The 26,682-nt window shown below is 38.7% G+C and overlaps 1 protein-coding gene across 1 annotated transcript in view; it reads right to left on the reverse strand.

The window, feature by feature from the left end:
* Nucleotides 1–3,958: 3,958 nt before the first annotated feature.
* Nucleotides 3,959–26,682, reverse strand: part of LOC126198939 (WD repeat-containing protein 81-like) — a 302,041-nt gene continuing 279,317 nt past the window's right edge. The window contains exons 21-23 of the mRNA XM_049935579.1: nucleotides 19,887–20,180; nucleotides 12,116–12,375; nucleotides 3,959–4,296 (exon numbers count right to left, since the gene is read on the reverse strand). Coding sequence (XP_049791536.1) covers nucleotides 4,065–4,296; nucleotides 12,116–12,375; nucleotides 19,887–20,180 — 786 coding nt within the window. The 3' untranslated portion in view covers nucleotides 3,959–4,064. The remainder of the gene's footprint in view (nucleotides 4,297–12,115; nucleotides 12,376–19,886; nucleotides 20,181–26,682) is intronic.

Below are 26,682 nucleotides of genomic sequence, written 5' to 3' on the forward strand. Positions count from 1 at the left end.
GATTACCAGTATACATTTGTGTGTGTGTGTGTGTGTGTGTGTGTGTGTGTGTGTGTGTGTGTGTGTAAGGGGAAAGAACCAGCTGTATCCATTAATACAGACAACTCTTTCTTTTTGAACACAAAAAAACAAAAATATGAGGGGCATTCAATAAGTAATGCAACACTTTTTCCCTTGGCCACTTTTGGTTAAAAAAATGCAGAACTTCTTGTGCGAAACTGCAGAATATTCTTGCTTCCGCACCTAGAGTTTCATGAAGTTCTGATAAGTGGTGGGGCTGTAGGTAGCCTTCAAAATGGCATCTGTAATGGAGGTGCGTTCCAAGCAAAGAGCTGTCATTGAGTTTGTTTTGGTGGAAAACTTGAGCATCTTAAATACTCATAAGCACTTGCAGAATGTCTATGGAGACCTGGCAGTGCACAAAAACACTGTGAGCACTGGGTGAGGCATCTGCCATCATCGCAACAAGATCGCGCAAACCTGTCCGATCTCCTGCATGCCAGCCAGCCATACACAGCTGTGACTCCTGCGATGTTGGAGCGGGTGGACACTGTCATTCAAAGTGTTCAATGGACCGTAACCAAATACCTCACTGTTCAACTGGAATTCTCTGCTGGTGGTACTGACATATTCGTCCTCCGGATGGAGTACTGTTCTTCCTCATCCACCCTACAGCCCAGGTGTCTCACTTTCCAACTTCCATCTGCTTGGTCCAATGCCAGATGCACTCCTGGGAAGCAATAAATGGATGATGGGGAGTTTATTGATGTAGCAAGATGATTGCTCTGATGTCATGTAGGCATACAAGCCTTCCTAGTAAGGTGACATAAGCCCGTCAGACTGAATGGAAATTATGTTGAAAAATAGAATTTCTTAGCCAAACGGGGGAGAATAACAAGGTGTATTTGAAACCTGAATAAAACAAACCTGTTTTCAGAAAAAAAAATGTGTTGCACTACTTATTGAATGCTCCTCGTATATTCTGCAATCTGAGAGATGTTAATTAGTGTGTATATGTTTTGTATGGTGTTAAATATAGTGCTACTCATTCTGTGTCAACATTGGTTTATGTCAGTCTATATTCTTCTATATTCCAATATTGCATTAAAACTTTTCAACCCTACAAGAGCAGCAATATGGTTTCTTGGTCTCTATACTCTCTCTCGGAGGGGGAGAGTGAGAGGGAGGGGGGGGGGGGGAGAGAGAGAGAGATAGATAGAGAGAGAGAGAGAGAGAGAGAGAGAGAGAGAGAGAGAGAGGAGGGGGGGGGGGAGGAGGTACTGAACATCATAAATGTCACATGCTTAATTTAAGATAAATAATGGTGGAGTGCAACATAATGGAAAGACATGTTGTTATGATTAAAACACATTACAGGTATGGAAATCATAGAGAAAAATGAGTGGGACATTGCACATAATGAATGTATAGTACAGAATCTGATAAGGGACATTAGTTCAGTTCTCCAGATGTCAATCCAATCAGCACTCTGTTGAAAATATCAGCACCACAAGTGACATATTTTTATGAGCCAGAGGAAATTCAACAGCCCATACATCTTCAAAGTCCATGTGGGAAATGTAAAAACAATAATGTATTTGTTATGTGAGAGATACCCTGATCAGTAGTTTTCCCACATTTGTACCATAAAACACCCTCAGACATCTTATGATTTGGCACTGTGTGCCTTCTTTCTTTGAGTGTTTCTGAATGCTGATGTGCACACTGCACAATAAGAAACCAAATTAATGTCTACACCTCAGATTAAGATTCAAAACGACATCTTTCAAATTGAGCTGTAGATGGGCAAAAGACACATGTACATTTAATAAAAAAGGAAGAGTGGCTACTGTGTAATGTAGAACATTTGAAATGTATCATATTGTAAGTTAATCATAGAGAGCATAGTTTACAATCAGATACACATATTCATTGTGGGATATGAAGTATCTCCTTTCTTTATCTTCCTCCTTTAGAATAACACAGTAATGGTGCTGAAGTACAACTTACAATATTAAACAATTATATGAAATAAATGGGTCATTTTTGATGAGTTGTAGGGAATATTTTTTCACAGAAGCCAGAGTAAGTGCACCAGAACAAAACTGATACAGGAAACAATACACCTGCTTAATAAAATGTGAGCAAATGAGTTCCTATTTGGGGGTAAAATATCCAGTTAGTCTCACATAATATTTATCAACTAAATAATGGCTTTTCTTCATGCCATACTTATTTTTAACTGAAATTTGTACAAGCTTCATTACACATAACTACGAGGGTAAGTCAATTATTATTCGTAATTTAATTATATTTTTGTTAATTTTGGCAGTACTGTCATTTTACGTTGAAGACGCATGCTTTGTTTATTTGTTGTACGTCTTTGCAATTTTCAAGCCGCTAGGTTAGTTCCGTTATCACTGCCATGATGTTAATCATGACTGCTCTGTTGTCTATTTGCACCAAAGAAGAGCAACGTTCAGTGATCTGTTTTTTGTGGTCGGAAGGCATATCAGGGGCCGAAATTCATCGAAGACTTTTGGTACAGTACAGGAACAGTGTTTTGCCACAACGGAGTGTCTACAAATGGATTGACAAATTCTGAAATGGTCGCACAAGTGTTATGCACGATGAAGGAGCTGGATGACCATTTACCCCCAGAAATGAAGACACCTTTGAGCATTCACATGAAATGATTCTCTTAGACAGACGATTAACTATTGTCAAAGTGGCACACTGTCTGCAAATTAGTCACGGTTCTGCCTACGAAATCATCCACAACAGACTTGGGTTTCATAAAGTTTGTACAACATGGGTCCCAAAACAACTCACACAGTTGCATAAACAAATGTGCTTGGACATCTGCCAAAAACATTTGGATCGCTATGGTAACAAACGGGACAACTTCTTAGACAGGATCATTACTGGTGACAAAACATAGATCCATCATTATGAGCCCGAGAGTAAATGGCAGAGTATGTAATGGAAACATTCAAATTTGCCGTGCAAGAAAAAGTTCAAGCCCAACCGTCCGCAGGAAAACTGATGCTTACGGTGTTTGGGACACAAAAGGTCCAGTACTGGAACATTATGGGGAAAGGGGCACAACAATAAACAGTGTACGTCAAAGTGAGATGCTTACTACCAGGCTAAAGCCTGCAATTCAAAGCAAAGGCTGAGGATTGCTGTCAAAAGGTGTTGTGTTGTTCCACGACAATGCCTGTCCACATACTGCTACCCACACTGCTGAAAAGCTCCAGAAACTCAAATTCAAAGTACTGGATCATCTTCCATATAGTCCCGGTCTTACCCCTTCTGACTATCACTTGTTTGGTCCACTCAAACAGGCATTAAGGGGCCGTCAATTTGCCTCGGACAAAGCAGTGAAATAAGTGGTGCATTCCTGGCTCACAGCTCAACCGAGAACCTTCTTTTATGATGGCATCAGGAAGCATGTACAATGATGGACCAAGTGTGTTGAAACGCAAGGAGACTGTGTCGAAAACTTATGTTCTTGTAAGTTTCCCATTTGATTACAATAAAATTTTATAATTACTTTGCAGATAATAATTAACTTACCCTTGTAGTTTTAACTCCATTCCCATGTAGCTTTTAAGCCTCTTTGGTTATCAAAATAATACTAAAGCATGATTAATAACACTTAAAATAAATACTGGGGCTGTGCTTTCATTTTAAATCAGATATAAATGACAACTAGTTTACACAGGAACAAACTTACACAGCTGCTGGAAATGCAGTCCTACAATAATCATTCAGCAGTTATGTAACTGTTTTTTCTTATCTTTCAAACTTTCTGCCGTTATGCTATGAATACTATATTAGTACAAAAAACCTTTACAAACTTTTAGTGATGAAGACAATGGCAATTAATAGCTGCACATTCTCATCCGAAGCTTGTATTTGGACAAATAATAATAATAATTATTATTTTTGTGTGTGTGCTTCGATATGCAATGGAATGTTTACAATCATATTATTAATTAAAGTTTCTGTAAATGAGATCCAAAGAAATGTTTTCCGTTTCCATATTGCTGACATGCAGTTCAACAGAGCAGTGTTATGTTCCCTGAGTCAGCACCAAGGAGCAGCAGCCTGTTGAGAGGAAGGACAGCCATGGACGTAAGAACACCTTTGAAGGTATCGGATCGCAGCCGAGTTGAAGTGTATGAGGCATCCATATCAACAGCAGAATGGACTCCTATTCGGCTAGCTGTGGTCCCTGATATCAGTTCCGATCCATAGCTCATAAGACAGTGAACAGGTTCTGTAGGCCCTCTGCAGCAAAAATCATTTTAGCGGGTAGTAAACAAAAACTGTATAACAAGAAACAATTTTGATATAAAATGTAAACACATAAAGCAACATTAATGACAGCAACAGCAGAAATCCTAAGATCAAAAACCTACTGAAACATAAATGGCAAATCACTTTTCATCTTACAAATGAATTCATTACTGATAAATATAATGTAATAAAAAGAAACTGGTGACGTTAATGTAATTTAATAAATGGAAATCAATGCTGTTTTAGTTTCCAAGTTCATATTATTTATTGAGAGAGAGAGAGAGAGAGAGAGAGAGAGAGAGAGAGAGAGAGAGAGAGAGAGATAGATACATAGATATCGTACATATACACAAAGTGTGGTAAGAGTGGACACTTCATAGAACTGTGTTGAAATATTGTCTGATCATTTCTCTGTCACTTCCATGTTCAACCCTCATAAAGCTACAAAGAGTAACTGATGCACAGATTTGCAGTACATAATAAACAAGTGTAAAGGATAAGCCAGACAGTAGGGGATTTTACATTATTATATGAGCTTTCAAATGGTAACTTCATTTTTCCATTGCGGCCAAGCCACAGCCAGCAGTGTTAGCTGCCTGTGAATTCTTTGTCCCACAGTCTGGTAACAGGAAGTCAGCACCGAGGAAGGGCACCTTGATCATGCGCCTCTCTCATGTGCTAACAAGGTAACGCCGCCCGAGGCGTCGCTTAGCAGGCAACGCTCTGGAAAATTCCATGCCGCCCGCACGGTTTTCTCGATACCGGCCAATCAGGGTGGAGGAAGCCACGTGGTGCAGCGAATATACCTGGCCGCCTGTTGCCGGGCCCGCTCTCTTGTATTCTAGCTCACCAGCGAGTCGGACGCGCGCCCTGTAGCAGTGTAAACCTTCCCACTTCTCCCGGTGCTGCAGCACTGTGGACTTAGTTTTGACAGACAACAACTTTCGTTAGCTTCGCAAACTATGGCCCGCCAAACTCTACGCTCTGGCTCACCCTCACCTCCCTAGGCCCATGTGACCCCTTTTTAACATGCTTTCGCCAATAAATGGCCTTTGTCTAAATTTTGTTCTATTCATTTCATACCGCCCACCATCTGCCCATAACGCCCATCCTGTACACATGGCAGCAGTGTAACAGTAGTTTACCATTTGACTGTGGATAAAGAAGACCCCTAATAGCTTGCTAAGTCTACATTCTCTTTTACATGGCAGAGATATTGTAGTGGACACTGAAGAAAACAACAAAGAATGTGTGGTACACCTATACTAAATATACGAGCCCAAATGTATCAGTTGGAAAAGGAAAACAAAAAGTAATTTTCTGCACTGGAAGAGAAGAAAGAAAACTGTGAATTTCAAGCTGAAAAGATGTCCTTTCCAGGGATTAAGACCTTCTCAAACTTTATACGATGCAACACCAACACACACTCACAGAGCAAAAAACCTGCAGCCCAGTTGGCAAGGCTGTGTGATATTATGACAAACTGGAGTGGTGAGGACTGACTTGGTTCAGTCATAGGCTGTTAAAAGTCTCTTCTACTGTCCCATCTGAGTGTGGTTTTGGGAGATTTTCCACATTCATCTAGTCATACACTGGCCATGGGGTGTTCTTTACTTAACCAACCCAAGAAATGCAGCTTTCAAAACACATTCTGTTCAACTTTAATTATAGCAGTCAACATTAAAAAACAGAAAACATGACACTAATGCAATTAATCCATTAACCTGATCAGGTGTGAAGTTTTGCATCAAAGTTGAATACGCCATTTTTTTAAATGTATTTCACTGTTTCTCCACTTTTATGTGAATAAGTATGGCAACCTTTTTTGATATTTAACACAATTTTCTCAAGTGTTTTGCTTTGTCCCTTCCTGTTTCAGATTTTTAATTTTGCTGTTTCAAGCTAATATGATGGGCATATGAATAACTTTTTTGGTGAATATGTTTTCTAGTTTTATTTCATAACTCACTGGATACCTTGATGTAATCATATGACACCTACATTCATATCAATAACATAAAAATATGTACTTTGGATATACCACTGAAACATGTTTACTGTTTAGGTATTGAAGCAATCAAATTCAACACACTAATTAGTTAACTATCAGTCATTTATGTTTTAGCTTGGTGTTGTTGTTGTGGTCTTTAGTTCAAAGACTGGTTTTATGTAGGTTTTGATGCTACTGTATCCAGTGCAAGTCTCTTCGTTTCTGAATAACTACTGTGACCCACATCCTTTCAGTAAGTCTTGTCTAATCTAGTTCTTCGGACATGACACATTTTCAGACTCACTGAATCAGTTATATTAAAACTGGCAATTTTAAGATCTTTCCCCCTCATGAGAAAATTTCTGTGGATGTCCATAAAGAGGAGCTGAGATGTTTACTGTACACTCTTCCATGGGCAGATCCCCCAGTTCTGTATGGTGCTTAGTCATAATGCCAACAATAGCATCATCCTATATATGGGTTGTAATCTATGCCCTCAATTTCATCGGACTTAGTTAATAAATGTACTAGAAAACTAATAAAAATTAGGTAAGAAAGTATTTAGCTCTTCATGTCACCAGGGCCAGTGGAATGAAATCAGTTCAGCATACACAGAACATAAAAAACACTAAGCTGATGATAAGTCTTTCACTATTCATAACGATACTCTTGAAGATGGGAAATGGCCGATACAGATAAACAGCCCACACTTAGGTCGTATGTGATGAGTGTTAAAGTGATAACATAGCACTACTGGTTCAGGAAGAGATTCATGGTGATGTGTAACAATGTTACCCAGGATAGATTCTTCATATTATTAACTGTATTGACCATGTACACCTTGCCTGATCGCAACTGAAGAATATATTTTATTAGAAGAAGATATTGCTTGTAAGAAAAGTAAGTGTAAAATTTGCATCACAGCAAGTGCCAAGTTGATGGCAAAGCTTGTGATCTTTTATACACCCTGAGAAGGAATTCATCAGAATAGTCTCATAAAACATATCTATAAGTGGGGCAGACTTGGAAATTTAGAATGTTATGGTAGAATGTTATGAAGAGCACTTCCACAGAACATTATGTCTGTGCACCATCAAAGAATCGGCAACAAGACATACTGAGACAATGTGTTTGGCAGCAGCACTTGCATGGGAGGTAGCTGTGGTGAGATTCAGCAGGTATGCTTAAATTCACTGCAAAGTTTTTGCATACAGGGTGAAAAGTATTTAAACCAACAAACTCTGGGAGGTTGTAGGGGACATCAAAACAAATAGTTTTCCCTAATGTCATTTTTTCCTATGAGGATTATTTAAACTGGTGGAGGCCGTATTACGCTCTTCAGTTGTTAGAGGCCGTATTACGATCTTCAGTTGTTAGAGGGCGTATTACGCTCTTCAGTTGTAGGCAACTGCTGTCCACCAGTATAGTAGTGCAGTGTCTCTGTTTACTAATGGAGCGATACACCTGGAGTGAGTACACTGATATGGTTGGTGCGTACTACATAGCGCACCACAACGGACGAGCTGCACAGTGAGTTTATCAACAACAATATCCTAATCGCCGCACCCCGCATCATACAACATTTGCTGCTGTGTACCAATGTCTGCATGAGACCGGGTCATTTAGTAGATTATCTGGACAGGGACGCCGTCCCACAGTAAGAATGCTGCAATTTGAGGAAGCTGTCTTGCAGCATTTGGAGTGGGATCCTTCAATCAGCACTCGTGCAATTGCACGTAACATGGAGACGAATCCGACGAATGTAAGAACAGTCATTCGCGAGCAATTGTTATGTCCATTTCACTTACAGTGTGTTCACAACCTGGAACCAGTTGATTATCCACCCAGAGCACAGTTTTCACAGTGGTATCTGGAACAGTGTGAAATGCATCCTACACATCCATCCTCTGTGTTGTTAACCGATGAAGCAACGTTTGGGCGTGATGGAGTCTTCAACATGCACAATTCGCATATTTGGAGTGAAGATAACTCACATGCCACAGTTACTACTGCTCATCAAATGTGGTTCTTCGTTAATGTGTGGGTCGGTGTTGTTGGGAGCTGTTTAAATGGGCTGTATCTGCCACCTAGGACATTAAATGGCAGGCACTATTTCAATTTTCTCGCCAGAGCATTGCCAGAATTGCTGGAAGACGTCCCGCTCCCTACTACAAGACAACGCATGTGGTTCCAACACGATGGGGCGCCGGCACATTTCAGTCGTTGTGCGCGTCGATTCCTGGAGCAACGGTTCCCAGAAACGTGGATTGGCAGAGGTGGTCCTGTACCATGGCCTGCTTGATCCCCAGACATGTCCCCTCTGGACTTTTTTGTGTGGGTTAGAGATGTGCAACCTCGTTTATGCAACTCCTGTTGCATCAGAAGAGGAACTGGTTGCCCGGATAGTAGCAGCAGCAGGAACAATTCAGGATAATCCTGGGGTTTTTGCCCGCATAAGACAGAACATTATCCGACAGTGTAACCTTTGTTTACGTGTCAATGGAGGAATTTTTGAAAATCTACTGTAATTGAAATTGGGTTGTGTTAATGTGTTGTCTCTTGGTCATAAAAAATGGAAAAGTGTTTGTTGGTTTAATTAATTTGCCACCAGAGAAATCTTCCTCTATCGGTTTAACTACTCCTCATTGGAAAAAATGACACTAGGGAAAAATATTTGTTTTGATGTCCCCTACAACCTCCCAGAGTTTGTTGGTTTAAATACTTTTCACCCTGTGTAGTGAAGGTGCCATCATTGACTCACGAGTCATTCAGTTCATCAATGCCACAGTGTTTGTAAATAGAAGAGAAATTCGCAGAATTATTTGAAGTGGCTGTTTATTAATTACAAATCTTAAAAATCATCTCAGACTTTACTGTGATGACATGGACCGGCACGCTGGACAACAAATGACTAAAAGCTAAGTGTATGCATGGGAATAATGGATTTGGGGTTCTATATTATTAGTGGGGGCTCAACTTAATGCTGATTAAAATAAATGACGGGTAGATATCAAAACTATCCTGCAATTTCCAAGACTTAGATTATAGGGTCGAGAACTGTAGGATTCCCCAAATCAGGCAGGTGTGCACTACACACTGGAGGCTGCTACACACATAGTTGATTGTGTGTGTGGAACACATAAGGTTACTTTAGACTAGACAAATCTCCATCCAGCCCAAATAATGAAAGCTGTAGGAGACAAAAAAGTATAAGTGTAAGGTTCAAAGCAATGGCACCCCACAGACTATTAAAATCATTACACATTAATTGCTGAATCATTCCAAAAAAAGTACCTAAGTATGAAGTGCCCCTAAAAAGCAGTGGAGCTCGTGTAATACTAAGTACAGAAGGCTGGTTAAAACCCAAAATTGATAGCAATGAGATTTTTGGGGAAAATTTAGGTGTACATCAAATGATAGGCTAATGGTAAACAGACATGGTCTATTTGCCCCAGCAGACAAGAAACTGACATCCACCAACATAGAAATCGAAGCTGCATGTGATATTGTTAGGGCTAGACTAATTATTAAGGGAGGGCATAAACATATAATTTGATCCATCTATTGACTACCAGACTCACCTTCTAATGTTACCAAAAACTTTAGAAACATCTAAGTTAATTAATATGAATGTTACCCAACCATATTGTCATCTTCAGAGGACACCTTAATCATCCAATAATCAACTGGGAAAATTAAAGTTTTGTAAGGGTGGCCATGACAAAATGTCCTGCAAAATATTACTAAATGCTTTCTCTCAGAACAACCAGAACAGATAAGTTTGGAAGCCTACTCATTATGGAAATATACAAAATTTGTTGTTGCTGTTAATGGCAATAAATAGGCCTGATGTCTTTGAGGATGTCCACATTGAAACTAATATCTGTGACCATGAGGCATGGTTATTACTCAAGTGCAAATGGTAATGAAAACAAGAAAAAAAGAGAGAACAGCATGTAGAAGAACTATGGCTGAAGTTTAAAAATATCAGTAGCAGCCTCAAACATTTTGCAGATGAAGCAGTTATGAAAAAAGCTGCATAAATATCATTCAGATCATGAGAAGATTGCAAAGTGGTGCAAAGACCGGCAAACTGCTTTAAATATTCATAAACATAAGATTGTGTGCTTCACAAAGAAGGAAAAATGTAGTATCCTATGACTACAACATCAGTGAGTCACAGCTGGAAATCATCTACTGATACAAATATCTTGGTTTAACAATTTGTAGGGATGGAAAGACTACATAGGCTCAATCATAGGAAAATCAAATGGCAGGTTTTGGTTCATTAGTAGTGTACTAGGGATGTTACTCAGTCTACACAGGAGATTGCTTATAACATACTCATGGGACACATTCTACAACATTTCTCAAGTGTATGGGCCCTGTATTAAATAGGATTAACAAGGAATATTGAATGTATACAGAGAAAGGCAGCATGAATGGTCACATGTTTGTTAGACCCACAGAAATGTCAGAGATGCTCAAGAGGCTGAACTGGCAGATGTCTGAAGATAAAAGCAAACTAGACCAAGAAAGCCTGCTTATGAAGTTTTAAAAACGAGCTTTAAGTGACGAATCTAGGAATATACTACAGCCCCCTATGTATTGCTCAGGTACTGCAAGGTTAAGATTAGACTAATTACAGCATGTACAGATGTATTTAATCAAATCATTCTTCCTATGCTCACGACATGACTGGAATGAGAAGAAACCCTAATAACTGGTACAAAAGGAAGCAACCTCTGCCATACATTTCACAGCAGTTAGCAGATGACAGATGAGCCTGATCACAATTGCAGTTATGTAGAAGCTTAAATTTTCTCACACTGCCAAGGGACCATAGACCTTAGTATTTGACACAGATTTCAAGTTGCTACCTCAAACCATTTCTAAGAAAAGAGGTCTTAGCAGATGGACAGACAAACAGACAATGAAGTGATCTTATAAAGGGTAACATCTATTTCTACTGATTGAGGGGAGGAACTGTAAAACAAAGTTGTCCGAAACTTTGCACTTTTATTGTTCCATTGACTGTCTCTGTTTACTGTTAATGAAATCCTGAACAAACCAAGCAAGACAGCACCACAGTACAACACTGTATTATTGCTCAGAGATGAATGGTCAGAATCATGGTGCATGTATTCAGACTCTGCACAGTGTAATTATCAGTGTAATTTGAGCTTCAGCCATATTTACAAACTGAACTGGATTTCTGTGACCTGTCTTCTGTAAACATAATTTCTCTTTTTATGAACAATGGGCAGCTAATCAACAGTGTAGTAACAATAAATAGTAATCTTCTCAGCTTACTTTTATGTTTAAAGCAAAACTGTTTTATCTGTGTAGTTACTTTTTTTGCAGCTAACAAGCTGTTCCAACATCATGATCAAGACAGCTGAGCTATATTGTCATGAAGCAAAATAAAAGTAAATTAAGGAAGATGCTGTGGCATAGACTATGCCTTGTTCTACATGAACTACATTCAAACTCTGTAGAATCAAAATTTCAGCAGCGTAAAATGATGTACTAACTGACTGTTCCATTGGTTCAAGAAATAACAAAGGTTCACTGACAATGGCTTACAGCAACCAAAAGTTTAAACATTGTTACAGGTTCCTACAACCACTTGAAGAAAATTCTATGATTAATGGTTGAACATATTTATGCATAAAACCTTTCTTGTTCTAACATATATAAAATGAGCTACTGTCTGTCTCTAAATATGCTCATGCCAATAAGCCATTAAACCTCTCCCAAAAGTGCACAAAAGTTGCAAGACCAGAAAAACAAAAATAAAAGATACTGCTTTATACTCACTTCATAGGAAAGCAGAACCTGCCATCAACAGCACTCCAAACAGAAACTGCCTGGTCCAGAGAAGAGCTCACAATGGAGTTGCCACCATTTGCTGATATAAGTTGCAGTATCTCTGAGTCATGACCTTTCCAAGAGGCCAGTAGGCCACCTGTGCGGATGTCCAGCATAGACAGGAATCCTGATGACTGTCCAACAGCCACCCATGTGCCTTCAGGCCCAACAGCAATGCATCTTATTAGTCCTGTTGCACTCTGTGACACCTGCAATGATGGAAAATAGTTTAACTTGTGTTCTACTATTATAACTCCCATTAAGGACATTTATGTTACAGATGACAACAGGTTAATTAACTTGAGTTGCAAAGATGACCAATACACATGCAAGTAAATTTTACGAAAGTGATGAGAAGACAATAGCCCTGAAAAACAATCCTCTATGACTACAAATCTGTATTACAAATTTTTCCATATTTATTTAAGAAAGGAAAAATTCAATAAACATCTCTGTATTCAGTGATAATATGAAGGAAAAAATGATCTCAAGGAATTGAATAAATGATATTAACAATACTGGTATATAGGATAGCAGGAGACAAGGTAATCTTTGTAATTACTGGCAAAACTGTAACAGGAAGATGTCTGTTGGGTTTAAAATATTACTTTATTGTGTAAATTATAATTAAGACTCAGAAACAGAGAAAGGAAAGCCTTAGTTATTACATTTCATTTGTCACCAATTCAAAGAGTCTTCTCTTAAACCAAGGAATGTTAGCCTAGTCACCACCCTCCCCCCTTTTCTTGTCCTCCCAACTGCCAATAGAAAGTAGGATTAAAACAAATATCACACACTGAATATGGTACTGCTCAATCATTGCTCCAGTGCTGCTAAGGAAGAGGTGTCTGGTTCTGTCATTTTCAAAGGGTCAGGTGCAGGTGGCACATCATGTCCATCCTTCTTAGTCTCTTGGATATGCAGTTACACTATAATGAAGGCTTGTTTTTAATGCAACAATCAAACCATACATATCAATGTCAAATGTCTTTTCACCATTTGTGAGTACTTTAATGGGGGCAATCATACGGTGACTGTAAAAACTACCTGGCTGCATCATGGCACAGGATATATATTCACTTTATCACAAGTCTTGAAAAATGAATGCATACTTGGTGCCATGTTCCATGATTATTGTAGGTCAAAACCTGCAGATCTCTGTGTGTAACCATTTCATACAAGCCAGATACTTCATTTTCATTATTGGGAGTGGTAAGAACAAATTCTCCAGGTTGTGTGTCCATAGATGATAATTTAGGTCATCTTTGAAGGCAATCTGCAGAGCAAGCAGGACAATCAGTAGGGTCTTCATCTAGAGTCCAAAGGCATGATAGCTGAGAGAGGCCTTTAAATGATGATGTAAAACCTCTACTAGTTCATTCAGTAAAGGATATTAGCCAGATACCCAAATTCTTTGCACCTGGTGCCTGCAGTAGCATTCCTAGTGCCTAGTGCATTGATCTGTAGCTACACACAGTGGTATGTCAAAGAGCACAATCTATTCACAAAAGAATGTTTTGGCAAAGCTGTCAATTGCCATCAGATAATATGGAGAGGCTTGAATCACTGGTTTGGAGAGTCGAAATTCCAAGTGGGGAGATGACAAGGTGACTAATTTAATTTCTACCAGATGAAACTTCTGCAGTCCTTTTCTAACAGGAACAGAACAGAAATTCTAAAGCGTCTAACAGATAATCCATGAGGCAAATGAGACAGACATATAGGTGACCCAGCTGACACTGTCTCAAATGCTTCACTATTATGTTTATTTGTGGCATTGTCAACAACATATGGCACACTTGTGATCTTGCTGGCAGACAAGAGCACAATGTCCTCACTGGTGTGGCACACCTTGCCAACGTGTGGTTTTGTGTTTCCCTCCAGCCATTTATACAAGAAAATTTTGAAACATATCAAAACAGGAATTCTGATTAGTGAGCCTATAACATTAAGAATGGCTTTGACTTAACAAATGGTTGGAAGGATATTGAGATTCTAACAGGAGCAACTAAAGAAACAGTTTATATACAAGCATTCCATTAATGGGATAGAGAGAGTAAAGAAAAACCTTGTGACAGGGAGATTAAACAAGAAGAAATGACTGAGTGCACTGACATGTTAGAATTTGTATAGCCTGTTAATAATTTTAAATTTAATGACAAAGTTTTTAGCTGCAGGGCAGACTAACCATGGGGATTAACCTGAAAGGGACTCTAAATGCCATCCTTTTGGCTGCAATCTCATCACAGGAGCTACCCTGGGATTTGCTCAAAAAGATTTACAGATACCATATGAAATATAAATTTGGATAGCTGAAAGATAATGGTGCCACAACAGCTCCATCAATTTGTTCAGTAAATAAGTATTAATTTGTGATCTATTACCATGATCTCAAGATATGCTGTGATAACTAGAAACAGCTCTTACAAATTTACAGAAAACTTAGTAAGTGTATTTTCTGGTTTAAGAATAGATTTTAACAACACTTCAAACATTTTCATTATTCATATAGTATTATTATTAACAAGGAGAAACACAAACAGCTATCACCTGATCTGTATTTGGTGACACAAATAATACTTCAAGAGGAATAGATGATATCTTAGGAGGTAACAATATAGACTAATCTGAATAGAACATTTCATATAACATGTCCAATTTTTATTGGTTACAGAGATACAGCTGTTAGAATATAATCCACAAAAATACTCCCAGAAGCTGTCAAATAAAGCAAATGATTGAGTTCAAAGCTAGTTTTCACAAATTTCAGCTCCAACTTCAATCCACATTTGAATTTTGGCGAGACTGCATGTAGCTCTTGTGAGGTTGTATTGGTGCTCTTTCATGACAGCAGCACTGTTAATAATCAGAATGATCAATTTGTCTTTTGTGATTACTTTTTCTTTGTAGACTTCATCTTTCAACTACCGCCTCAGGCAAAAATCTAAAGAGGTAAGGGACAATGGTGGCCAATAAAATGATCATTTCTGCCTACCCATTTTCCAGGGAATGTTAAGTTTAGATTATGTGTCACTTGATAACAAGAATGTGCAGGAGCAACATACCCATCCTTGTAGCCACAGTAATCTCCTCCAATAATGCTGGAAGCTCATTTTAGAAATTCTAATTAACCGGGCACAGTAAGATGATGCTGTAACACAACAAGCCCAATCAATTGATTGTCATAACCACACCACATATTAACAGAAAAACTTTCTTGAAAATGAGTCTTGACAGAGGATGTGAGTTTGCATTGGATGACCAATGGAGTTACGAGTGTTACTGATACCAGTGCGCAGTATTAATGGAATTATTCAGAGATTTGCAACTAGGTAATGACAAGATTCTAGCTACCTTCATCTCCTCCCTGAAGATGTTGAAATTACTGTAAATGATACTTAATGTCGACCATATTCCTATATGTGGAACACCATTATATGTAGAAATTCTGTGTGTGTTTGTTGAAGGACTACATTCTGTGTTGTTTTGTGGCCTTTAGTCCAAAGGCTGATGTGATATAGCTCTCCACACTAGTCTACCTTGTTCAAGTCTCATCATCTCTGAATAACTACTACTGCAACCAACATCCGTTTGAACCTACTTATGTGTTCATGTCAAAGCCTCTCTTTACAGTTTTCATCCCCTACACTTCCCTCCATTACTGACTTTTCCTTGATGTCTAAGGATGCAGAGGATGCATTCAATTGGTCAGTTCCTTCTTCTAGTCGAGTTGTACCATAAATCATTTCTTTTCCCCCTAGTTAAGCTCTGGACCTCCTTATTAGCTATTCAATCCATCCATCTAATCTACAGCACCACATTACAGAAGTTTCCATTTCCTTCTTGTCTGAACTGCTTATCATCCATGTTTCATTTCTGACCAAGACTATAATCCAGATGAAGGTCTTCAGAAAAAACTTCATAATAGGTAACCCTTCATCAGCACATGGTTCTTCACAACATGAGGGGACGTGTGGCGAACTTTGTACACATGTAAAGAAAGCTGTCTTTATGTTACTGAGGTAAACATTTATGAACAAAATTACAGTTCAAGCTTAGTTTAATTAGACAATAAAAAAATAAGCCTTTCACTGTATCACTTTGTTGCTGCACCCAAGTGTTACCCCACAGTAATGAACCAATCGAGGCATTAAACAGTGCTGCTGCATTAGATCCCTGCCACTCACTTATTTGATTACTAATTACCTTGTAGATAACTGCCCCATTGTGGGATTGGGCTGTTAGCTCTGAATCTGGTCCATTTTCTTGCATGGATCACTAATTTTGTCTTTCCTAGATTGCTATTTATTTTATATTACTGCTGCTCACTTGAATGTATGGCAACACAACTATTACTGTGTTAACTGATGCAATTATGAAGGAATAGGTACAGGCTGGCAACTGTAAAACAACAATGGAACAGTACAAAACAATATTATTTGTGATTTCCACACTTCATACCCTCTCAAGGGTTAAATTTATTTTCCTCTTTCTCAGAAATGTTTTTTGTGCTATTGCAAGTCTACACTTTACGAGCACCATCCAGGAAATAAGGAACATTTGCACACATAGTCCGCACATCTGTCTTGTGGCAGCCCCTCATAGGTTTCTGGTGTTCAGTGTGATGTGGACAGGTGTTGCATGTGGTTCAAGTCAGACCCTATCACATGATAGGTGTAGAGATAGCTGTGCCAACTGTGAATCCCATAGAGTGTGAGGTATAAGATATTCATCTTCTGCAGGCAGAAAATGTTATACCCTGTGACACCCACTGCAGACTTGTTACCGTTTATGGTGAAGGTGTAATGAAGCAACCAATGTCTGAAAGTGGCGCTTGATGTTTAAGAATGAGAGAACAGACGTTCAAGACAAAGAGGAATCAGGGTGACCCTCCATCAACAGAGATGCACCACAACAAAAAGGTGGATTGTGTCATTAAATAGAATCGGCAGTTCATGATCAGCAACGTGCATGGACAATGTCAGGAAGTGTGTCGTTCAACTGTGCTTTGAAAATGTCACTCAGCACTCAGGATACCACAAAATCTGCGCACAGTGGGAGCCATGCATGCTCACAGATGACCTGAAAGGCGTGAAAATGGGTGCTGCATTAGCTTCCATAGAGCATTACAAAAGGGATGGCAACACATTCATTGACCAGAAAGTTACAGGAGATGAAACCTGGGTTCCTCACAATGCCCCTACAAAGAAGTAACAGTCTATGGAGTGGAATTATCCTCAATACCCCCAGAAGCCTCACAAGTTCAAACTAATTGCATCAATTCACAAACTGATGGCTTCTGTATTCCAGCATAACATCAAGTGCCAGCATGTCGGCCTGAAACTAAACTGATGGCTTCTGTATTCCAGCATAACATCAAGTGCCAGCATGTTGGCCTGAAACATAACAGCAGAGGACACTGTGAGACGATGTCAGCCAATAGTACACTGACTACGACCACACCACGATGGGAGCGGCCCCTGTAGGAAGATAATATAAACGCTGCCCCAGCTAGCCTCAGATACACTAGAAGAGCCTCAATAGAAGATGAGCTTTGATCCAAACTATTTAGCTCTGACTTGTGATCTATATTATTTGCTTGCAGGGAAATTGCATATATCAAAGGACATTGATTATTTGCATGTTGTCAATTGTTTGCAACACCTCTCTGTAAAGAGAAAAAGTTAAGTACTGTCAATTCAATTTACTGTTATAAACTCCATTATTATGATATGCTTGAATGTTGTCTAGCTATCCAAGAAAACAGCTTCCTAGGCAACCTACATTAAACGAGTGGGCAGGATCTCACATTCTGTATTCTGTGACAGTGGAAGGGTCTTACTCATCAATTTTGTGTCCCACAACACAACAATCAATAGTGATGCTAAATGCGTTACCCATCAACGTCTTCATCAGGCTATCCAAAACTGCTGAAGAGGTAAGCTCTCACATGGAATTGTTCTCTTGTACAACAATGCATGTTTGCACATTGCTATATTGCTTAGCAGACACAAACCTCATTGCAAGAGAAATTCCTACAGTCTGAACCTGGCATCATTGAACTCTTTCCTGTTTCCAAAAGTGCAAGAGCATCTTGCTAGTAAATGCTTTACAAATGATGAAGACCTGGAGGATGCTGCTATGACATGGTTGAAAAGCCAGGTGGCCACATGGCATGAAGAGAGTATACACAAACTAATATCACAGTACATGTGCCTTAATGTCAAAGTTGACTATGTGGAAAAGTAGACCAGTATGTGCCAGAATGTGTATATTCAGCTTCTGTATTATTATTATTATTCTTTACTTTCTCAGACGTTTTTAAGTCTGGTTAAAAATGAAAAGTGACGCGGACCTTGATCAGGCGTCACTTCCTTTTAACTGTATGGTATGTGTTATATTGCATTTAGGAACTTTCGGGTAATTGAACATGTATCAATAATTACTGATTTCTGTAGTTGTATATATACGTTTGGATGTAGCTCTATTGCATTGATGTACTGGTGGATATTGTGTGGTATGACTCCTGTAGTTGATAGTATAATTGGTATGATGTCAACTTTATCCTGATGCCACATGTCTTTGACTTCCTCAGCCAGTTGGATGTATTTTTCAATTTTTTCTCCTGTTTTCTTTTGTATATTTGTTGTATTGGGTTTATTATTATTATTATTATTATTATTATTATTATTATTAAACAATATCTTGGTGTGGCAAAATGTTCTTTACTTTCTGGAGGTCCCCTTATATCCTCTCTACTTTGGATGCCATTTATTTTGCTGCCTAAATTGCAACACTCATCTGTTACTTTCAGTGTCTCATTTCATAATCTAATTTCCTCAGTACCACCTGATTTAATTTGATTACATTCTATTTTTCTCGCTATACCTTTGTTGATGTTATATCTCTTTTCAAACTACTACCAACTGAATAATTCTTATACTTCGTTCACACACTGTTCATTTGCAAGTATAGATGACTGCTGGACACTGTACCAATCTCATAGACAGTTTAGTGGAAACATGAGTAAAAACTCTTCAACCAGGTATTCTTCCATTAGGACATGGTCTACTGTATTCTCTACATGTAGCAGCAGCATTTCCATTACAAAACTCTCAAACAGATACCATAGTGGTATATTAAGCACTTAAAAATACATTAAACAGGCTTAAACAATACAGTAAAATTGGTCAACAAATTATAACCACAATCATAACTGAAAAATTCAATTATGCAAACTTAGGCACAACTTGAACTTTACAACAAAAATGACAATCAACAGAGAAACTCACTTCAACCTATCTCAGTAATCAGTTATATCTCTGTAACTGGTACAAATTGGACACATAATATATATGGAATGTTTTATGTGAAATATTCTGTATTAACACCTCCTACAATACTTGAATATTTACTGTGTGTGTGTGTAAACACACCCGCCCACATGTTTTACAGAAAACAAGAGAAAAAGATAGCCACAGTTCCATAGTATCTACACAGAAAGTTTCTCTTTAGTCTTATTGGTGTTTATACTACTGAGCAGGATACAAACTTATTGTGCCCAAATATCTCACCTATTACAAAAAACTTTGGTGACACAATTAAAATGTAACTATAACAGAGTTATAATAGGTAATAAATGTTAGAAATATGACTACATAAAATGTCAATAAACTAAGCTACACAAACATAGTAAACACTAACTGAACAAGTGATTTACCTTCAGTTCATTGACAAAAGAACAGGTTCGTGCATCAACAAGGCGCAGTGTAGTGTCTGTAGTGGCCGCAAGCAGGACACGGCTTGGTGGTGGCAAAGCCTGAAGGACATTGACAGGTGGGTAGCGTGGTGAGTTCATATGAGCAATTACACTTCCCATAAATGGGTCCCATATGTGGATGATTGAGTCACATGAGGCAGCAAGCCGTAGTGACTCTATAAGTGCCACTGCCAGTACACACTTACGGTGACCAGTGTAAGTCCATCGACACGGGGAAACAGCAGTTCCATCACCCTAAAATAAATAAAAATGGAAATTAATCAAGAATTTAAAAAGGGTCAGAGATACCCAGGATTATTAATTAGTAACAAGACTACATCACTGCACACTTTTTTTATCCTTTCAAGAAAACTCTAATTACACAAGGCAAAAAAGAATATGATTATTACGTGGAACAGAATCATGGGGAAACTATGCTGTAATTTCTCCCGAGGGCATGCAGCTCTACTGCGTGGTTAAATGATGATATTCCGGAGGTAAAATAGTCCCCCATTCGGTTCTCCGAGTGGGGACTACTCAGGAGGACATAGTTATCAGGAGATATAAAATTGGCATTCTACAGATTGGAGCATAGAATGTCAGATTCCCTAATTGGGCATGCAGGTTAGAAAATTTAAAAAGGGAAATGGATAGGTTAAAGTTACAGCGGGGATTAGTGAAGTTCGGTGGCACAAGGAAGACAGATTCTGGTCAGGTGAATACAGGGTTATAAATAGAAAAATAAATAGGGGTAATGCTGGTGTAGGTTTAACAATGAATAAAAAACAGGAATGTGGATAAGTACTACGAACTATAACTAAAAGATAAGCATAGAAAAATTTTGTGGACAAATTTCCAGAATTTTTTGAACAGAGTTCGTACACAATGACACTGCAAGCCAAAGATGAAGAGATAGTGAAAGTATACAAGGATATTGAATGGCTAATTCAATATGTAAAGGGAGATGAAAACCTAATAGACATGGGAGATTGGAATACATTTGTAGGGGAAGGAGTAGAAGAAATGACTACGGGAGAATATGGACTTGGTACTAGGAATGAGAGAGGAGAAAGATTAATTGCATTCTGCAATAAATTTCAGATAGTAATAGCAAATACTCTGTTCAAGAATCAAAAGAGGAGGAGGCATACTTGGAAAAGGTTGGTAGATATGATAAGATTTCAGTTAGATTACATCATGGTCAGGTAGTGATTCCGAAATCAGATATTGAATTGTAAGGTGTAACGAGGACCTAATATAGACTCAGATCACAGTTTAATAATGATGAAGAGTAGGTTGAAGTTTAAGAGACTAGTTAGGAATAATCAATGTGCATAGAAGTTGGATATGGAAGTACTAAGAAAGGAAGAGGTATGCTTGAAGTTCTCTGAGCTATAGGTACTGCAATAAGGAATAGCTCAGTAGGTAGTTCAGCTGAAGAGGAATGGGCATCTCTAAGAAGAGCAATCATAGAAGTTGGAAAGAAAACAATTGGTACAAAGAAGGCAACTGTGAAAAAACTATGGTTAACAAAAGAAATACTTCAGTTGAATGATGACACAAAGAAATACAAAATGTTCATGGAAATTCAGAAATACAAGTCCCTTAGGAGCGAAATAAATAGGAAGTGCAGGGAAGCTAACGTGAAATGGCTGATGAAAAATGTGAAGAAATAAAAAATGAAATGGTTGTCTGAAGGACTGACTCAGCATACAGGAAAGTCAAAACAAGATTCACTGAAATTAAAAGCACGGGTGGTAACATTAAGAGTGCAGTGGGAATACCACTGTTAAATAAGGAGTAGAGTGAAGATAGGTGGAAAGAACACACTAAACATCTCTACGATGGGAAGGACTTGTGTGATGACGTGACTGAAGAAACAGGAGTTGAAACAGAAGAGATAGGGGATCCAGTACAAGTATCAGAATTTAAAAGAGCTCTGGAAGACTTAAAATCAAATAAGGCAGAATGGATAGATAACATTCCATAAGAATTTCTAAAACCATTGAGGAAAGTGGCAACAACATGACTACTCATACTGGTGTATAGTGTAGGAGTCGGGCAATACACCATCTGACTTCTGGAAAAACATCATTCACACAATTCCGAAGATTGCAAGAGCCAACACGTGTGAGAATTATTGCACAATCAGTTTAACAGTTCATGCATCCAAGTTGCTGACAAGAATAATATACAGAAGAATGGAAAAGAGAGTTAAGGATGTGTTAGATGATGACCAGTTTGGTTTTCAGAAAGGTAAAGGCACCAGAGAGGCAATTCTGATGTTGTGGTTCATAACGGAAGCAAGTCTAAAGAAAAATCAAGACACATTCATAGACTTTGTTGACCTGGAAAAAGGGTTGACAATGTCAAATGGCACAAGATGTTTGAAATTCTGAGAAAAACAGGACTAAGCTAAATGGAAAGATGGGTAATATACAATATGTACAGGAACCAAGAAGAAATAATGAGAATGGAAGACTAAGTACAAAGTGCTCAGATTAGAAAGGTTGTAATATATGGACGTAGTCTTCCCCCTGCTATTCAACAAACGATACATCAAAAAATCAATGATGGAAATAAAAAAAAAGGGTTCAAGAGTGGAATTAAAATTCAAGCTGAAAGGATATCAATGATAAGATTTGTTGATGACATTGCTGTCGTCAGGGAAAGTGAAAAATTATAGGATCTGCTGAATGCAAGCAACAGCCGAACAAGTAAAGATATGGATTGAGAGTAAGTTAAAGAAAGATGAAAGTAATGAGAAATAACAGAATTGAGAACAGTGAGAAACTAAACATCAGGATTCGTGATCTCAAAGTAGATGAAGTTAAGTAATTCTCCTACCTAGGCAGCAGAGTAACCCATGATGGATGGAGCAAAAAGGAGACTAGCACTGGCAAAAAGGCGATTCCTGGCCAAGAGAAGTCCACTAGTATCAATCATAGACCTTAATTTGAGGAATAAATTTCTGAGAATGTACATTTGGAGCACAGAAGAGTATTGAAAATTAGGTGGCCTGATAATGTAAGGAATGAGGAATTTCTCCACAGAATTGGCGAGGAAAGGACTATATGGAAAACACTGACAAGAAGGGACAGGATGGTAGGACATCACTTAAGACATCAGGGAATAACTTCCATGGTACTAGAGAGAGCTGTAGATGATAAACATTGGAGAGGAAGACACATATTGGAATACATCCAGCAAATAATGGAGGACGTAGATTGCAAATGCAGCTTTACTGTATGATTAAATGATGATGGCGTCCTCTTGGGTAAAATATTCCGATGGTAAAATAGTCCCCCATTCGGATCTCCGGGCGGGGACTACTCAAGAGGACGTCGTTATCAGGAGAAAGAAAACTGGCATTCTACGGATCGGAGCGTGGAATGTCAGATCCCTTAATCGGGCAGGTAGGTTAGAAAATTTAAAAAGGGAAATGGATAGGTTAAAGTTAGATATAGTGGGAATTAGTGAAGTTCGGTGACAGGAGGAACAAGACTTTTGGTCAGGTGATTACGGGGTTATAAATACAAAATCAAATAGGGGTAATGCAGGAGTAGGTTTAATAATGAATAAAAAATAGGAGTGCGGGTTAGCTACTACAAACAGCATAGTGAACGCATTATTGTGGCCAAGATAGACACAAAGCCCATGCCTACTACAGTAGTACAAGTTTATATGCCAACTAGCTCTGCTGATGATGAAGAAATTGATGAAATGTATGACGAGATAAAAGAAATTATTCAGGTAGTGAAGGGAGACGAAAATTTAATAGTCATGGGTGACTGGAATTCGTCAGTAGGAAAAGGGAGAGAAGGAAACATAGTAGGTGAATATGGATTGGGGGGAAGAAATGAAAGAGGAAGCCGCCTTGTAGAATTTTGCACAGAGCATAACTTAATCATAGCTAACACTTGGTTCAAGAATCATAAAAGAAGATTGTATACCTGGAACAATCCTGGAGATACTACAGATAGATTATATAATGGTAAGACAGAGATTTAGGAACCAGGTTTTAAATTGTAAGACATTTCCAGGGGCAGATGTGGATTCTGACCACAATCTATTGGTTATGAACTGCAGATTGAAACTGAAGAAACTGCAAAAAGGTGGGAATTTAAGAAGATGGGACCTGGATAAACTGAAAGAACCAGAGGTTGTAGAGAGTTTCAGGAAGAGCATAAGGGAACAATTGACAGGAATGGGGGAAAGAAATACAGTAGAAGAAGAAAGGGTAGTTCTGAGGGATGAAGTAGTGAAGGCAGCAGAGGATCAAGTAGGTAAAAAGACGAGGGCTAATAGAAATCCTTGGGTAACAGAAGAAATATTGAATTTAATTGATGAAAGGAGAAAATATAAAAATGCAGTAAATGAAGCAGGCAAAAAGGAATACAAACATCTCAAAAATGAGATCGACAGGAAAAGCAAAATGGCTAAGCAGGGATGGCTAGAGGACAAATGTAAGGATGTAGAGGCTTGTCTCACTAGGGGTACGATAGATACTGCCTACAGGAAAATTAAAGAGATCTTTGGAGAGAAGAGAACCACTTGTATGAATATCAAGAGCTCAGATGGCAACCCAGTTCTAAGCAAAGAAGGGAAGGCAGAAAGGTGGAAGGAGTATATAGAGGGTTTATACAAGGGCGATGTACTTGAGGACAATATTATGGCAATGGAAGAGGATGTAGATGAAGATGAAATGGGAGATAAGATACTGCGTGAAGAGTTTGACAAAGCACTGAAAGACCTGAGTCGAAACAAGGCCCTGGGAGTAGACAACATACCAATAGAACTACTGATGGCCTTGGGAGAGCCAGTCATGACAAAACTCTACCATCTGGTGAGCAAGATGTATGAGACAGGTGAAATACCCTCAGACTTCAAGAAGAATATAATAATTCCAATCCCAAAGAAAGCAGGTGTTGACAGATGTGAAAATTACCGAACTATCAGTTTAATAAGTCACAGCTGCAAAATACTAACGCGAATTCTTTACAGACGAATGGAAAAACTGGTAGAAGCGGACCTCGGGGAAGATCAGTTTGGATTCCGTAGAAATGTTGGAACACGTGAGGCAATACTAATCTTACGACTTATCTTAGAAGAAAGATTAAGAAAAGGCAAACCTACGTTTCTAGCATTTGTAGACTTAGAGAAAGCTTTTGACAATGTTAACTGGAATACTCTCTTTCAAATTCTGAAGGTGGCAGGGGTAAAATACAAGGAGCGAAAGGCTATTTACAATTTGTACAGAAACCAGATGGCAGTTATAAGAGTGGAGGGGGCATGAAAGGGAAGCAGTGGTTGGGAAGGGAGTGAGACAGGGTTGTAGCCTCTCCCCGATGTTATTCAATCTGTATATTGAGCAAGCAGTAAAGGAAACAAAAGAAAAATTCGGAGTAGGTATAAAATTCATGGAGAAGAAGTAAAAACTTTGAGGTTCGCCGATGACATTGTAATTCTGTCAGAGACAGCAAAGGACTTGGAAGAGCAGTTGAACGGAATGGACAGTGTCTTGAAAGGAGGATATAAGATGAACATCAACAAAAACAAAATGAGGATAATGGAATGTAGTCAAATTAAATCGGGTGATGTTGAGGGGATTAGATTAGGAAATGAGACACTTAAAGTAGTAAAGGAGTTTTGCTATTTAGGGAGTAAAATAACTGATGATGGTCGAAGTAGAGAGGATATAAAATGTAGACTGGCAATGGCAAGGAAATCGTTTGTGAAGAAGAGAAATTTGTTAACATCGAGTATAGATTTAAGTGTCAGGAAGTCGTTTCTGAAAGTATTTGTATGGAGTGTAGCCATGTATGGAAGTGAAACATGGACGATAAATAGTTTGGACAAAAAGAGAATAGAAGCTTTCGAAATGTGGTGCTACAGAAGAATGCTGAAGATAAGGTGGGTAGATCACGTAACTAATGAGGAGGTATTGAATAGGATTGGGGAGAAGAGAAGTTTGTGGCACAAGTTGACTAGAAGAAGGGATCAGTTGGTAGGACATGTTTTGAGGCATCAAGGGATCACAAATTTAGCATTGGAGGGTAGCGTGGAGGGTAAAAATCGTAGAGGGAGACCAAGAGATCAATACACTAAGCAGATTCAGAAGGATGTAGGTTGCAGTAGGTACTGGGAGATGAAGAAGCTTGCACAGGATAGAGTAGCATGGAGAGCTGCATCAAACCAGTCTGAGGACTGAAGACCACAACAACAACAGAAGATTGCAAATGCTATTCCGAGACAAAGAGGTTGGCACTAGATAGGAATTTGTGGTAGGCTGCATCAAAACAGTCCAGAAGAATGATGACTTTGATATGCTGCTCGTATTACAAAATGCATGTCTCTAGTTGTGAAACTTCAATTTTACCAGAAAATGGGATGATGCACCAGTTTTCATAACTACTAACTGGTACCTGTTGGCCGTCATACATCTATATCAAAGCTATCAAAATGCAAACAGTTTAGTTCTTAGAATGAAATTTTCACTCTACAGCGGAGTGTGAGCTGATATGAAACTTCCTGGCAGATTAAAACTGTGTGCCGGACTGAGACTCGAACTCGGGACCTTTGCCTTTCGCAGGCAAGTGCTCTACCGACTGAGCTACCCAAGCACGACTCACGCCCCGTCCTCACAGCTTTACTTCTGCCAGTACCTCGTCTCCTACCTTCCAAACTTTACAGAAGCTCTCCTGCGAACCTTGCAAGTGCTAGTTCTGCAAGGTTTGCAGGAGAGCTTCTGTAAAGC

This window comes from Schistocerca nitens, chromosome 8 (genome assembly GCF_023898315.1).
Source record: "Schistocerca nitens isolate TAMUIC-IGC-003100 chromosome 8, iqSchNite1.1, whole genome shotgun sequence".
Lineage (NCBI taxonomy): Eukaryota > Metazoa > Arthropoda > Insecta > Orthoptera > Acrididae > Schistocerca > Schistocerca nitens.